The sequence below is a fragment of the Actinia tenebrosa genome, unplaced genomic scaffold, assembly GCF_029948245.1.
Source record: "Actinia tenebrosa isolate PJP-AT-01 unplaced genomic scaffold, QUT_ActTen_1.0 PGA_scaffold4__44_contigs__length_22323623, whole genome shotgun sequence".
Lineage (NCBI taxonomy): Eukaryota > Metazoa > Cnidaria > Anthozoa > Actiniaria > Actiniidae > Actinia > Actinia tenebrosa.
The window spans coordinates 11,543,934-11,561,108 of NW_028292581.1; the positions used below are offsets into that span (position 1 = coordinate 11,543,934).

Consider the following 17,175-nt stretch of genomic DNA (forward strand, 5'->3'; position numbering starts at 1 on the left):
AGTGGAATGATGGTAATAGCTACAGTATCGTAAAGGACCTATTACATAAATTATATGACTTACATCAAAATAACGAAGTAGCAAGGAAGGCAAAATCAAAGAAGAAGGCTATTAAACGGAAGACAAAATCCCAGTAAATACTAATCGTAAGTATAATCTCCCAGACGCCAAACGAAACAACTGTAAATTCCATTGAGAGGCTCGAACGCACGACCTACATCACAGAGTTGTCTAGAAATGTCACACTTAGCGCTGAACTATTGTACGTTATGAGTAACACGGTGTTTATCCAGTGATCCAAGTGGGATTTATAAAAAGGTTTTTGTGGAGGGACGGCGGAGAGCTGCGCTGAAGTCTATCGTTTTTGCTGCGTTCGTTAATTTGATTGACTAATACATATAGCAAGGGTGGATCCGGGGGGGGGGGGGGCAAAGGGGGGCTGAAGCCCCCCCGCCCCCTTCAGCAGAAAAAACGATGCTTTTTTATATTGTTTTCCGTTGTGTTGACGGAAGAAACTCAGTTAGCCCACCCCCTTAAACTCAATGACCCCCCCCCCCTAAAAATTTGGCTGGATCCGCCCTTGTATAGGGCTATATAGAGAGGTTTTCATAAAGCCGTGAAATACATACTAACCTAATACAAATTAGTAGACTCTAGCTCCATTGTGTTCTTTTGTTGTCATTTCGGTATTACACTCTAATATAACTAATGATATCTGTATACGTTTCACGGGTACATGAAAATCACTGTACTGTCGGACCTAGTGCTGGCCTGCAGTTCTGAGTGAGATGTGTGAGAAGCTTTCATTTTTAATTCATCGGGAACATTAAAAACAATTTATTTAGGAGACATTGCACTGTGACAATCATGATCATACATACAGCTATTTCAAAAAACGTTGAAGGAACGAACGGCCAGTGGCGATCGATGATTTGCGATTACACACGACCGAAGGGCACAGTGGGGGCATGCATCTAAACGCGAATAATCCAGGCGTTTTGAACGGTTTCGAACACTAAATATGTGAACATGTGAACACTAAATATATCATGACAACTTCTTTGTTATTGACAAGAATAATGATAAGAAATACAAGTTATTCCATCTCCTATCATTTGTCATTTGTCGCCTATCGCTTATCACCTATGAACGTATGGTTTCTCTCGTTAAGCAATAGCTGCTTTGGTTGGTAAATGTTAAACAATGTTTAACAAGCCCGTTTTCCAAAGGACTGGATATAATAGCTGCCATTAACGCTCCGAACCCCACTCCAAACACTGCCAAGCCCATCGACAGCTCTCTCACCCTCAAATCCTGGATTTCACCAAGGATTACATTAACGTTAAGATAGGTTGCTTCTACCCAGAAACCAAGCGAAAAAACTAGGAATAGTATCACCCAGACATTAGGGATAAACTTGAATAACGAATCAAAGATTAATAGTATGACATGAAAAATACCGATGAGAACTAAAATCCACGTGCGTCGAACAAAAAGGATACCCGACAGTCCAGATTTGATGAACTCGGCTATCCCGAGGTAAGAGCGGCCAAGGAACAGCCCAGTAAATGACATGATAAGATAGTATTTATAATGATCTGATAAAGAAAATGGCGAGTCAGGAAATGCTATTGTTGTCGTCACACCACTTAGCGTGAGGTCATGAAATAAAACTGCAAGGAAGATTTGAGTAACCTTGGGGAGAACCTCAAGCGCGCCGCGCAGTTTCTCGGTAAGTGAAAGTTTTTGCTTGAGTTCGTGTTCTTCGGAACTTTCTTGGGAGTTTCTGTCTATCTTCTGATATCCCATAATTTTTCCGCGTCGGTTTTCTAACATCAAGTAGCACAACAGGAAGATGATTGGATGCATGATGATGATGACAGAGACACTTGCTTTGATAGAGATGTGAAACCAGCTGCTCATGGCTGTATACAGAGGAGGAAAATAAATAGTAGAACAATAGTTAAAGATCCCTGTCTTAGTTTGTGGAGGGGGGGGGGGGGGGAGTGGGGTGGAGAATCTCACGATTGTAGACAGCTAAAGTATATCGGAGATCAGTTACATATTGAATATTACATGCAGGGGTACACACAAATACGAAAAAGTACGTAGCAACCACTATTAGCCTCTCCCTCCCCCTCGACCACTGTTACCCCTTATTTCTCTATTACATTGTTTTCTTTAATAACTGTACTCACTCCTAGAATGAATGAATAGGCCATGTTTTTGTGCTTGCCCGTATCATTGCAACCGGTTTTTCAAACTATTCGATACCCACCTGTATAAAAAAGAGGCCCCATGAGGAACCCAAACCCACTCCCCGCGCAATAATACTTGACCGTTACTGCATCGAAGTAGGCTGTTAACGAGACACCGGTTACTTCAGACAAACTTTCGGTTATTCCAAATAGAGCAACACTCAGGTACCTAAGCCACAATGTTTTCCCGAAATAAAGACCCAGCAAGCCTCCAATAGCGAGAGGAAAGAAAACCAGGATGAGTACTAAGGTAGGCAAGCGGTCGAAGAAGTATGGAAGGGTCGTAGGAATGACTGTGGCAGGTAGTGATGTCCATATCCATATCATAGCTGATGAAAGAAAAGCGATGAAAATATGAAATAGTAAGTCAAACGTCACAATCTAAGCCTTTTTGGCCTGGGATGAGCGAATGAAAAGAGCACCTCAACATTAGAAGGGAGGTGGGTTTCAGCTCTTAACAAGCGAAACAGGAGAAATGGCATTAAATACGAAATTGAATGTTCTGAGGATTCAGATTTATGGCAAAATGCTCTCGATGGCAAGAGGTTACCAACCAACCTATACTCATTTGATTTTATATTCAATGCCATGCATATCTCAACATTATGAGCTGAAACTTCGGGGATAGTGAATGTTAATGCAAGTCGTCTATTTATGCATCCCATATCTATCAAATCCAATTCCTATGGCGGACGCGCTTAAGAGCGCGTCTCCCTAAAAATCAAACAAAATCGAAAATTTGTGGCAAGGCTCAAAAATTCAAAATCGCTCAAACTTTCACCATTTGTTACCCATGGTTAGGTGAGAAATGCTGTGGGGTTGGTTTGTAAAAATACTTTTTATTTTGCGAGAAATCCGTGAAAAACTGAAATTAGATGTGGACGTAAAAAAATCACCTTCAAAAACGTCCATATTCAACGGCCTCGTGTGACTCGGAAAAGAAACTTACAAACCTCTATTTTATACCATTGAAACACTCGACTCTTCGTGAATGTATTTCGTGAATTTCAGTTAAATTGGGATAATCTTTGCTTTGGAAAGAAGTTGTTAGAAAACGCTACCAAATTCATAACGAAATATGGAGGTACACTACAAAAAATTTTTGTCCCACTGCCTTTTGCTCAAAATTCAAGAAATTTTAGAAATAAAACCCAGAAGGGTACTAGATTTTAAATATATAAAAATATTTCTGGGCAAATGCAAGCGCGCTCTGTAATCCAGTGCTGAGTTTGGCGTATTTTTAGAAATCGGTCATGTTGCGTGACAGGCCGTGACAGTACTGTCATTACTATTTACACTGTTATTTGCCGTGGTATTATTTAATTCCTTTTGAAGATCATGTAGAAACTTCCATTTGAGTTATATATCACCCAATGAATGAAAGACCTGCAAAATATATGGTAGAAAGTTACAGGTTATATCCAAAGTTTGAAACTAAATACTGGTATGCAAATTTAGCTGAGAAATTCCGTGAGACACTACTGGGAATTAAGCAGTTTAATATACTTTCCCCACTTGCTATGAAAGTTATGAAATGAAGACAATCGACGCAGGAATACATAATCTGTATTATTATAATCATTTTTATTTTCCCTAAACTTTAGCGGCATCCTTTGTTTGTGTTCATCAAAGATTGAAATCAACAAGTGTATGTTCGTGATTGTGCTGCGGTTATTCATTTCAAGTATTCTAGGTGGAAGCTAGTAATTTTCATATCTTTTAAACTGAAATGGAAGTATCTTGTCATTTTCAAAGTAGAACCGGTACTGCTTGTTCATTTGAGAGAAGGGATGTCAAAAAGAACATCGAGATTATTCCTCTTCGCGCCTGCTGTAAGGACATCAGTACTCATAAATCTCTGTGGACTTTTACTGGAGTAGATACAGAATTCGAAACTGAACTGATTTTAGCACGATCTGGTATTTTCAACGTTGGTGAGAAACAGGTACCATCTGCCCGCATCACAGATCAGAGCTTGGTTTAGGTTGGCGACGTAATTCCAACAAGTGTTCCGTCCCACAAGAAATATCGAAACACGAGAAAAGAAAAGGAGATCGCGGGATTTCTTTGTCGATATCTGAACAGATTTTGCAGAGGACAGGTGTGCTTGTTCAAGTTGGTTCAGGTAAACTTAGTTTGAAAACAAGTCACAACGCTTGCATTTTGCAATGCAGAGAACGACATCAGTAATTTATGATAATAAGTATACAGTTAATTATTGACAATATGGTTCTTGCGCTACATCTGACAAAGTTGTAAAAGTTTCAGCCACCTTTTATCTTGCTCTACGCTTTTGTTCTTTTTACGTGGAAATGTGCATATCACTGATTTCTGTAACTATTTCATATCCAAAGGTATTTGTAGGCATTGTAGAGAAAGTTTCAATGTGTGCAAAGAAACCCAAAGTGGTTGTTTATATGATCAGGGGGACTGCGACACACCCCGCAGCATACAAGCCCTTTCGAATGAGATTGGTTCTCTTAAATTGGTAAGTATACCATCTTTAAACATTTAGAAAGATAGAGAGAGATAAGTTTATTAAAAATATCTAACGTTGCAGCTGTAATGTGTTGTTAAATCTACAAGTTTTTGATTTTGGGGAACAAAAACTCGTGTCCGTCGAAGACTATAACGTCAAACATGACATGTAAGAACTAAAAAACCAAGGCGTAATATGTATTTATGCATGCACTGACGTCTGAGACAAAGAGCATGGGGAACCTACCATGCATTTGTGTTAAAATTCCGGCGCCCTGTACCGAATACCCGGAGAAAAACTTGCCGCTAAAATGTAGTTAAAGTTGCTCCTATTGAATAGCTAAAACTGTTGAAGTACGCCTCAGATTCCCCCTAACACCCGTATTCGCGCTGTTAAATGTGCGTAAATCCACAGTCTCGCCGCTTTAATTCCTGCCCTGTCCCCGGGCGTCTGGGGACGGGGATTTTCACTAATGCTCTATATAATGGATTTTCGTCGTATGCCATCTCTTTATTGGATCGTTTGTATTATCTTGTTGTGATGCACACAAAGTGTGGCGAGAAAATAAAAGTGATTAGGGTGACAAACCTTCAAGTTTATTAATACACCCCTAACTTTAATAGGCTTCAGGACGAGTAATTCAGTCATCTGACTGAAATGTAACTGTTTTACCATTGTCATACCATTGTCATTCCTGTCATACCATTGAAAATACCCTTAAGCCGAAGTGTTTGATGGGAGGGAGGCAGATGGCGTGCTGCTAAATAGAGCTAGTTCAAAAACGTTGAATACTGAATACTAGCACTGTATGTGTTCCAAGACCAAATGCATTATGGGTCACAGTAACATTGTCTAAAGTATGACCAATAATAGTTGTTCATTTATTTTTAGTTTGTGCATCCAATATGAAATATGAAACATAGCTGCATACGAATAGCAAATACCTGTATATTTACTTTTTATTTCAAATTAACGAGATCCCAAATACCATTTGCACTTGCAATGCGCTATACACCCTTCTCATAATGGCTGATGAACGCACGTAAACGAGGTCACCCAGTCATCTTGCAAAGTTGAGCAAAGCTGATCATTCAAAATAAAGGCTGTTAGCGCTAATTAAGATCAAAACAAATGTCATTTTTTATACTTTTCTTCTTTAAAGTCATTTCATGTAATTTTATATCTTTTATCGTGAAATAATGACTGGGTGACCTCGTTTTCGTGCACTTGTCAGCCATTATGAGAAGGGTGTATTCAGTATGTATACAGTATTCAATATTTAACCTTTTTTGTTGCAGCTTTCCTTAGATTGACTGTACAATCATGCTAGCTTATGTTCGCAATTTCACGAAAGAAAATAGCTCACTGCAGTTTTCTACTGTCTTTGTATCGTTAAGGGAGAGAATGAGGAGGTGAAGCTTTCCACACCTACTTTATTGTCTTTGCCAGCAGACACACCCATCAGTCTCTATAAGCCTTTAGAAAGTTCAGAAGAATCTGACAAGGAAACCGAACCATCCAGTAACAGCTGCCGAACTAAGTTAAATGCGTTTTTGTCCAGTAGAGATATAAGTCCTGTACGGAATCAGCTTAAGACCTCGTGGCAGTCTACTAAAGGACGAACAAGACGATATTATACACGGAAAGCACGGCAAGCAGTTCAAGCCGTTCTTGAGGAGATAGCACCAAGAGACGTGGAAAGCCTTTGGGATGCTATGAGCAGTTCAAGGAACGTAGCTCAAGAAATCCCATTAAATCAAGAAGACGATGTAGATTCTGTTTTAGTAGATGCCTTGACTGAATGCTATAAGAACGCTAAACACTGGGATACGCGTCGTCAAATACTTTCGATTATAGCTGACAAAGTCACCTTTAAGACACTTAAGCGGTGGATTCCAGACCTGACGCGCTATAGATTTAACATTGCTAGACATCATCGACTTCTTCATGGGCGTGGTGCTGCATTACCTGGCACTGCTTGTACTAGAATGTATGTATCTACGGGACAGCTAAGCCACTTCATTGACTTTATCACCAGTGCACATATTGTACAGGACCTCCCATTCGGTGAAAGGAAGTTAAAGCTATCGTCCAGTGAAGAAATAGTTGTTCCCAATGTCATCAGGACTGTCATCCCGGCACAAATTATTCAGCAGTACGAATTGTTTTGTAGCGAAGAAGGCTTCAAGCCCATGCGACGTAGTACCCTCTACAGAATATTGGATGTGTGTTCTGCTTCAATAAGGAAATCTCTCCAAGGTTTAGATTATTTTGGAGCGCAGGGTGCCAGAGCGTTTGAAGACCTAGAGCAAGTTGTCGATTGCCTTGGAGATAGCAACGGACTGGGTTTGTCTTGGGCAAAGGCAAAGAAAGAGCAACTAAAGGAAGCCAAGAGATACCTGAAGGGTGATTACAAGGTATGTCAAGAAATATATTAGAATACAAACTTTTCTAATAGCCTAGTTATCTGAAGATACTTTGGGTGGGGTTTGACAGAATAAGAACAAGCAATATTTTATTAATGTTTTCAAGACTAATAAACTATGTATTTTATTGTGTTTCTAATTGAATAGTATGAGAATTATCTCGTCTCCTGGCGCAATTTCACTATTCTCTGACATCTGTTCATGCAGTCGTTTTTTTCTCCTTTGGGGTTCATCTTCCTGCCAACTTTTCCAAGGGTTCCAAAGATTCTATATAAGAAATTAAGGTTCTTTTATCTAATTTAAGGTTCACGTGTCCAAAAGTTCCACGGTTCCAGACCACTGTCGTGTGTACGCTTTAAGTGATCCCAATGATAAGCATTACAAAGGCACGTGTGACCATACCCACAACGCAAGTTGCGATCGTTGTTCTCTTCTGGAGTCGGTCATTACAGAGATTGAAGAGAATTTGAAAGTTGTCGATTGCTTGGAAGATGAAAGGCAAGAAATGTCCTTCCTGTTCTCACAGGCAAAGCAGGATATACATGCCTGGAAATCTCATCTTCTTCGCTCTATCAATCAGGATGAATGTAGACTGGACATACTCAGAGACCTGGATCATTCTTCAGTGTTATTAGTCTCTGACTGGGCGATGAAATACATTCCTCGTAAATTTCGCGAAAGTCAGTCGGATTGGTTCGCCAAACGAGGTATTTCGTGGCACCTAGCCGTAGCTATTAGAAAGAAGGATGGAGTGATGCAGATGATGACATTTGCGCATGTATTCGAGAAGTCTATTTCCCAAGATAGCTGCGCAGTACTGTCCGTTCTGAACGATGTATTCAGACAGCTCAAAGAAATAATGCCAGAACTAACAAAAGTTCATCTGAGGCAGGACAATGCTGCCTGCTACCACAGTGCGCAGACCCTTATTACCGTCCCTCAAGTCGCTAAATACAATGATGTAGAAATATCACGAATTGACTTTTCGGATCCACAGGGTGGAAAGGGCTCGTGTGACCGTAAGGCGGCCACGATTAAGTCACACATGGCGCGGTATTTAAAGGCTGGACACGACCTTGAAACATCTTTTCAAATGAAAGAGGCCATGGACTCGTCTGGCGGCGTGCAGGGGGTAAGTACAACAGTGTGTAGTCAACCTACAAACCGATTGAAGAAAGTCAACAAGTTGGAAAAAATCAGTTACATCAACAACATTCAGTTTAGCAAGACAGGACTCAAGGTTTGGAGAGCGTATAACATTGGCCCTGGGAACGAATTGCCTTGGAAGAAATTCGACGTACCTGATGAAGGGGAACTACCAACAGTCGAGTGTAGGATGTGCGGCAATGCGAAATTTGTACCCGTTAAATCCAGGAAAGCAAATTGCAAACAGCCAAAGAGTGGCACAGCTAACAATTCTGACAGCAGATTATCAGAATCCACTGAGCCCAATGACGCATGCCAAGAACCTGGTTTGTTTACTTGTCCTGAAGAAGGATGCATAAAATCGTATGTGAGGTATTCATCCCTTCAGACGCACATGGAATGCGGAAAGCACAAACGCTGTTTAGAACAGGAGACCCTTTATGACAAGGCTATCAAAGAGTACGCAACCAAGCTAGAAAGTGGTACAAGTCAAGTTCCCGTTATTCATCAGCAAGGTACCAGCTCACCTTCATCGCCATCATCTGCTCTTAAAATGGGTTGGGCGCTGAAATCTACACGTAAGCGTAAGAGATTCTCTGACAAGCAAAAAGAGTACCTTAATGCTAAGTTTCTGATAGGAGAGACCACTGGGAAGAAAGTTGACCCATCTGATGTGTCTAGAGAAATGAGAACTGCAAAAGACATTAACGGAATGAGCTTATTTGATAGTGGCGAGTTTTTGTCTACGCAACAGCTCCGTAGTTATTTTTCCCGCATGGCTGCGAAGCGTAGTACTGTGCCGGATGAATTAGAAAGTGACGATGAAGAGGATGCCGACTTGGAAAATGAGTTACACCATGAACTCCAAAACCAGGTTCTGGCCGACATCAGTGTTCAACACTCACACCCAATTATGCATGATTCCAGTAATATTTGTGAAATGGTAATGAGCTCCAAGATCAAATCGCTTTCAATAGCCAAGTTGCAGGACATTTGTCAAGCCCTTGGCCTTGACACATCAGACATTGTTGTCAGGAGAAAGAAGCCTTACGTAGACATGCTTACCAATTTGGTCAAGGGTTGTGATTGCAACCAATAGCTAGATGATAGACCCTTCGAAATCGTAAAATATCAAGTTGTGTTCCTTGATTGAAGGCTCCTTTTTCTGTGTCTAAATATTCACAAATACTAAAGGCAAAGCAACTTCAATAAACAAGAACGCTTTGACAGCCCACGGGACTCTCACTTGAACACATGATCATTCTGTATAAAAATGAAGCTAACCCTCCAGTTTTTTTTTCTCCCGTATTTCTACTCAGCCGTTTTTCTTCTTAATAATCGAGTCACTATGAAACTGGTACTGACACTGTAAATGGTATGAAGGCAACACCAAGAACAATTTTTGATATTTTCAAGAACTCACTTCTAGATAATTTGAGGTATTTGACCGTTCATCCATGGAATTCTGTGTATATTGGTATCGCAAAACATATGGATTATTTCGCAACCCTCCCAACCTCCCCACCCCCCCTTGGCCGGTTCTGTATTTTGTATTATATATACTAGAGGAAAAAATTAAATGCGCAATATAGTGTTCTATGTTTTACTATGAATTCAAGAAAAAAAAGCAAATTGGTGTTGTACAGAACAGTTTTTTTTAATTTAAAAGCATAAATTATCGGGCTTCAGATTCCTAGACTCGACATCATTGGGGAAAATAAAAATGATTATAATAATACAGATTATTTATTCCTGCGTCGATTATCTTCATTTCATAACTTTCATAGCAAGTGGGGAAAGTATATTAAACTGCTTAATTCCCAGTAGTGTCTCACGGAATTTCTCAGCTAAATTTGCATACCAGTATTTAGTTCCAAACTTTGGATATAACCTGTAACTTTCTACCATATATTTTGCAGGTCTTTCATTCATTGGGTGATATATAACTCAAATGGAAGTTTCTACATGATCTTCAAAAGGAATTAAATAATACCACGGCAAATAACAGTGTAAATAGTAATGACAGTACTGTCACGGCCTGTCACGCAACATGACCGATTTCTAAAAATACGCCAAACTCAGCACTGGATTACAGAGCGCGCTTGCATTTGCCCAGAAATATTTTTATATATTTAAAATCTAGTACCCTTCTGGGTTTTATTTCTAAAATTTCTTGAATTTTGAGCAAAAGGCAGTGGGACAAAAATTTTTTGTAGTGTACCTCCATATTTCGTTATGAATTTGGTAGCGTTTTCTAACAACTTCTTTCCAAAGCAAAGATTATCCCAATTTAACTGAAATTCACGAAATACATTCACGAAGAGTCGAGTGTTTCAATGGTATAAAATAGAGGTTTGTAAGTTTCTTTTCCGAGTCACACGAGGCCGTTGAATATGGACGTTTTTGAAGGTGATTTTTTTACGTCCACACCTAATTTCAGTTTTTCACGGATTTCTCGCAAAATAAAAAGTATTTTTACAAACCAACCCCACAGCATTTCTCACCTAACCATGAGTTATAAATGGTGAAAGTTTGAGCGATTTTGAATTTTTGAGCTTTGCCACCTAATGTTTGATTTTTAGGGAGACTCACTCTTAATTCTCAACATCTGCGCCGAAATTGTGGAATTCAATTCCTTTACACATTGAAGTGCTTATAAGCCTTTACACGATATTTTTAGAATTGATTTTTTAGATAGTGAATAGTTGATTTTGAAAATATTTCGTCATTTGAATGTCGGGTCTTTGAGATACGAAGGTTTATATTTCCAATAGTTAATGACTATGACGTAACATAAGGGATTTGAGTTATTTTGTGGCAACTTTTAATATTGAAGGCTGGACACTTTTTGAAAACAGATTTGTAAGGACCTTTACGTGAGTCACGAGTAAAAGGGTGATGCTTTTAAAATACTGTATTCCAGAACGAGTGCAGTGTTGTATATTAAATGATCCCTTATGTTACGTCATAGTCATTAACATATTGGGAATATAAACCTTCGTGTCTTAAAGGCACAACATTCAAATGACAAAATATTTTCACAATCAACTATTCACTATCTAAAGAATCAATTCTGAAAATATTGTGTAAAGGCTTATAAGCACTTTAAAAGAGCAGAAACAATAGAAACTTTTAAAGCTAAACTTAAAACATTTTTATTTCAAAAACATTATTTTTAGTTAATCATATATATATGCGTTGCTAGGCGCATTGAGGTTAGAAATGCGCCCTATAAGCACCTATTTATTATTAGTAGTATTAGTATCATTATTATTAGTATTATTATTATTATCATTATTATTAGAGTGCAAACAATAGCTAGAGTGCAAACAATATAACCGTGAAACTTTAGTAATACTAAATAGCACAATTTCATGCAAATTCCATTGTTTTCTATTGTTTAATTAGCACTATTTTGTACTATTTAGTAATTAGTGTTTCACGGATTAATTGTTTGCACTCTATCCGTGAAATACTAATCACTAAATTGTTCAAAATAGAGCTAGTTAAACAATAGAAAACATTAGAATTAGTAGCATGAAATAGTGTAAGTTAGTATTACTAATATTTCACGGATATATTGTTTGAAATCTATATAACCCCGTTTACACTGACGATTTTTGCGGCGATCTTTGCTGCGATTTTTGTGGCGATTTTCGGAAATATGAAATCTTTTGTCTCATCCTTCAAAAGAGACATTCGTCTAGGGAAATCTTTGGTATCCTGAAAAAAACTTTACGAGTAAATTCTTACCATTATTTATTATGGACAAAATCGGAAAAAAAAATCGCAGCAAAATTCGCTAGTGTATATACGGGGCTTATTGCAAATCGAGGGGTTATGTTCGTCATTTTACATACCGGTAGCTGAGGTGAATCCTATCAGCAAGTCTTCAGCACTCGATACTAATGTACTAAACAATAAGCACGCTAAAAATCCAAACGTAAAGAACAGAAACAACGTTTTTTTGCTTTCTGGTAGGTCCAGTTTTGGTTCTGGTTGACTTTCCATCTTGGGATCTCTTTCCATCTTTGGGATCTTGTAGACCTTTAAAAAAATGCGAATTTATAATATATAATACACTCTACAAAATTACTCGACTCTGATTGGACAAGAGGGGTACAATTACTTTCCAAATCCCCTCTCAAGTTATCTTGCCGGCTGCAAAGGCAATAGCAACCAATATACAAAACCACAAAGTTTCGCCAGCGAGAATGGAGTGTACATCCAGTGATTTTTTTCTTGTATTTTCAAAATAATTTTGGGCCGAGTTTTTTCCGCTGCTGGGCCCAAACGCGTAGCGCGCGGAAAATTCTTTCTTGTAAAACTATCAATATATTTCGTTTATGAGCTAGTATTCAAGCCACCATTAAGTTCGTAGTTGGACCTAGTTTTTTTCTTTTGTTTTTGTTTTGTTTATACATGTCGTACGACTATGAGGTAGAGTCTTAATCGGAAAAGATGTTGCACATTTACGTTAAATATGTTATAATCATGACTTTCAAATTAATTATTATATGACTTTAGTCTAAAGTGGGTTATCTTTAAATTATTTATTTATTTATTCATTTATTTTTTTGTTTTTGTTTTTTAGTTTAGTTTTTTCTTTTTTCTTTTTTCTTTCTTTTTTTATTTTTATTTGTTTGTTTGTTTGTTTGCTTTTTTTTGTTTTTGTTGGTTGTCGATTTTCATCTAGAAATATGGGGTATGGACACCTTTGGAATTGACTCATGCAGTATGTGACGTCAACAATTCAACAGTTAGACTAAATTCACAGCAATAAAATAATAATTTCGCTTAAATTCCACTCACCAATCTGCGCTACGTACTGTCGTTCAGTTTGCTTCGCAGGTTGGTTTGGGATGTGCTTTGTAATAATTTTATTTAGTAGTTTCACTAATATACGAATAAATATGCGTACGAAAAAATACGAATGTTCCCGAATGCCTTCCGATCGACCGGTTTGACCAATAGTTTTCCAGTAATTTCATTTGAACAAAGTTTACATGAAGTTTTACATGCAAATGAGCTTGAGATTAAAATGACATGCAAAGAAATGTAGCCCGTTAAGTCCTCCACTGGTCATAAACGTAAAGCGCATTGAGACCATGTGAAATGCGCTATATAAGAACCTCTCATTATTATTATTATTATTATTATTATTATTATTATTATTATTATTATTATTATTATTATGGCAAGTTTTATTTGTCTGTATATATCATGTTTACATTGACCAGCGGACTAAGTCTAGGCTGGTTAAGTTCATCATTTTTTTTCAATCCTTTCTTCAGCTTATGCATATTCATAGAACTTCTTGACTATATTAACGTTCTGGCTTAAAATCCATTTCTGACATCGTTCTATAAGAAAGTTCACTTCCCTGTCTGTATTTGTAATTGTTCTCAGGTCTTTTCTTAGCTGTTTGTGATGTCCTTATTATTATTATTATTATTATTATTATTATTATTATTATTATTATTATTATTATTATTATTATTAATGCAAAGAGACAGACACGCTGTAGTCGTGAATACGTCCAATTCACTATAGTTATTTGTAAAAATATTTGTAAAAGTTAAAAGATAATTTATTTAATTACAGGCTGAACCAAAAAGCAAAAAGAGAAATAGATAAGGAGATTAAGCTAGTGGCTCGTGAAGCGCAGAAAGCGCATAAAGAAATATGCAGTAAAGCACCATGGATACACTCGAATGTGTAAACAATTTGCTAGGTAACTAACGTCGCTTGAAGGTCAAATCAAGAAGGGAGAGTGACATTTAAAATGAAGAATTTATGTATAATTTGATCATCAGTTTTGTGATGTTTTGTTATCTGAATAAAACTTTTAATGCTTTTTTCCGAACTCCGCGTGCCCTAAAACAAAAGGTGATATTTTTTCCTATGGACTGACGGTATTCTTCGTGTTGAAAAAGTGTTAGATGAATTTGGTCGACCACGACGAGGCCTTAGGGTAAAGGCATATAAACCATACTCAGTGAAAATTAAAAGCTAATTCAAATCTCCACTGCAAAACCAAGATCGGGTAACACTGGAAAGCAATAAACGTTAGATAGAGCAACATCAGCTCAATAACCGCCAACCTTATATTAATAATTGGTTAGCTCAGTTGGTTGAGCATCGGACATTCGTGCGGGAGGTCGTGGTTCGACCAACACTTAGGGTCTTAATATAATCAGTGCTGCCTTTGTAATTACATCTGCAAATGGTTAGACTTTCAAGTGGCTTGGATGATCACTTTAAATGGAAGTCCCGTCTCTCCACACTTATAACTAACCAACGGAGGGACGCAAAAGAAACCCTGACTTGACGTAAAGAAACCCTGGCAGTGACCATCCTCAGTGCATACACTTCATACTAACCATCTCTTATTCATAAATCATTGTTAAGCGCCTTTGAACATATCCATATGGAAAAGAGGGCTATATAGATATCATAATCATAACGATAATAGGCATGGGAAAACACAAATGCCGCGAAATTCACGTCCGCCACAAAAAAGAACGAGAGCAATCAATAACATGATGAAAAACCAATTCACATTTGCTCCAAGCTTATCCAAGAGCGGGAAACAAAATATAAATAAAATAAATGAGCAGGCTTTTAGATAACAATACAAAATCCATTGCAGAACAGAAATGACTGAGCAAAGACAAAGACAAATACACGTCATTGCACTAGGAGCACGACCTAGGAGTATTTTATAAGGAAAAGGCCATAAACGATAACTAGTGGAACTAATATAAGCCGCAAAAGAAACTAGGGTCAATTTAAGAACAGGTTACGACATAACTCAAATGTGCTGAACTTGACGGTCAAAATTCAACTTCTGGAATTGTCGTAGCTTTCGGTAGTGAACCACAAGTAGAAAGTTCTGATGACTAACCTGTTAGTTTTGCAGAAACATATAAACTGAAGACATCGAATATACACTGAATTCGCTGATTCGCTACGGGAACAGATCAACAAGATAGTCTTCCCTCCGAGCGGGATGCAGGTTTGAAGTAAAGCTATTATGCTAACTACTCTCATGTATTCACCCTGTAGTAAGACCGCTGAAAATGGTTAATTTTCAGCACTAGCTACGTGCGACACAATTATTTTCAAAAATATATAATAATGCAGATACATATTTGCTCAATATATCGGCAATACTAATTAAATCGTATATTTTGCTTCACTTAGCCGAATGAAGTCAGGGCTACATTTTCGTGTGTCTAAATGGTAGAAGCGTTATAAAACACTGCAAAACTATTGATGATCTGCGAATTGTTTGCACGTTCGAGTGTATCCATGGTCCCTAACTTCACAATTCTTTATGGGCTTCCTGGGATTCCCAGCGTACTTTGGGAGTATAAATATAATTTATTCTAGGGTGGGCTTCCTGTGTCACACCTGCTTTGATGCTCGGTCAGGCAAATCTCAAGAAAAGGCTATCGCTTTTATCACTCTGTACTCGGTACCTGTCTTAAAACTGTACTTCTCTCATTTATTATTCATCCTAGTCAGGCTTCGTCCGCTAGATACATTGTCTTATTGATCTTAGTTTCGATTTAGTGTAGATATGACCGAGGTATTAGCCGTATGAGGGATCTAATGTTCACTGTGAAGGTAAAGATCATCGAGCAGCGTGAACTTGTTTTGACTTTTAGACGTCAACAACGACTACTTTAACCCCGAGAAATCTTGCCACCAGTCAAGAAAAAAACGAACTAAAATGTCGTCTGCTGGTTATACTCCTTTAAACGACACAGATGATGAAAATAACTCGAAAGGTAAGGGGAAAATATCTTAGATACTACTAGAGAACTACAAAATTTTTCGTGTTCAACCTTGTTGTTACGCTTGGTGATGGAGATTCTTCGACTGAAGGGGAAAATATTTTGATTATCTTACAGTGTAAATATCGTATTTATTTTTAAAAAATCATGGTATATAAGCTTACGATTCTAGGGTTAAAAGTCTCGCTTTTTACTTATATCATGAAGCTTATATCTCTGTGAACGGCAACGCAACTTGGCTCTTTTTTTCCTGTTCCTGTTCTATTCTTCTAATTTAATTAATAGTTCTCGCTAGTAAATTCCTTAGTTCGTGCTTGTATTGCTAGTGGTTGTAAATATGATCACTTTGAGGTTTTCAAGCTTTGATATTAGTTTTCAAGACGTCATTCGTATTATATTTTTAAATTTACTGTGGTTTTTGAACCGCCAGTCTCAGCTATAATCGAAAATATTCCGTCTAGTCCTAAGCGGGATTTGAATTCTAAATGTTAAAAAATGGTATTAATCTTATATAACTTTAATTCTGGGATTTTGAGCGAAAAAATATCCTACAATAAAATCCTTTTTTATTTATTAACCAAATTAATCTTATCAATGAAATAATATACTTCCAGACACACCAACATTTTTGAAAAACAGACGATGGATTTAAATTAAATGTTTATTAATAAAAAAAAATTATGAATAGATTTGGTATATTTTTGAATATTTTTTAAATATTTTTTTCCTTTATCTATTTTTATAGGTTTGTTTCTAATGATATTAGGAAAATTCATTTACTTTTGGCTTATGTTTCTAACTTATTCATCCACATAATATCCATTATCACAATATTCAAATAATTATTTTCCTTGTATAAATTTCATGGTCTTGGATTTCACAACAACAAACTTATTCGATTCAAGATTCTTCAAAATTTAGCTTTAATTGAAGCAATTTGTCAATGAACTTGATAGTCATTTTATAATTGTACTGATCAGCAAAAGCCACTATTACATTCTCCATTCAATAGCAGGTGTAATTCCTTCTTTCTAATTATACAAATTTCCCATAATTTGGCCAAA

The 17,175-nt window shown here is 37.3% G+C and overlaps 2 protein-coding genes across 3 annotated transcripts in view; one reads left to right on the forward strand and one right to left on the reverse strand.

Annotated features, from left to right (window-relative positions):
• Positions 1-822: 822 nt before the first annotated feature.
• Positions 823-15,402, reverse strand: LOC116298023 (uncharacterized). The gene is made up of 4 exons (XM_089037194.1): positions 15,217-15,402; positions 12,170-12,356; positions 2,279-2,587; positions 823-1,925 (listed from the first exon to the last, which is right to left on the reverse strand). Exons 2-4 carry the CDS (start codon positions 12,336-12,338, stop codon positions 1,144-1,146), a joined length of 1,260 nt encoding a protein of 419 aa, XP_088893320.1. The 5' UTR covers positions 12,339-12,356; positions 15,217-15,402; the 3' UTR covers positions 823-1,143.
• A 316-nt stretch (positions 15,403-15,718) lies between these two features.
• Positions 15,719-17,175, forward strand: part of LOC116288029 (solute carrier family 15 member 1) — a 37,893-nt gene continuing 36,436 nt past the window's right edge. For both annotated transcript variants that reach the window (XM_031694744.2, XM_089036452.1), the window contains exon 1: positions 15,719-16,105. In XM_031694744.2, the coding sequence (XP_031550604.1) occupies positions 16,048-16,105 (58 nt within the window). In that variant the 5' untranslated portion in view covers positions 15,719-16,047. The remainder of the gene's footprint in view (positions 16,106-17,175) is intronic.

Coding starts and splice junctions, on each gene's coding strand:
- LOC116298023 (XM_089037194.1), bottom strand. CDS start 12,338: ATGGAAAGAGATCCCAAGATGGAAAGTCAACCAGAACCAAAACTGGAC. Junction 2,588..12,169: donor AGGATTCACCTCAGCTACCG/GTATGTAAAATG, acceptor TTCTTTCATCAG/CTATGATATGGATATGGACA. Junction 1,926..2,278: donor GGGGCCTCTTTTTTATACAG/GTGGGTATCGAA, acceptor CTCTGTATACAG/CCATGAGCAGCTGGTTTCAC.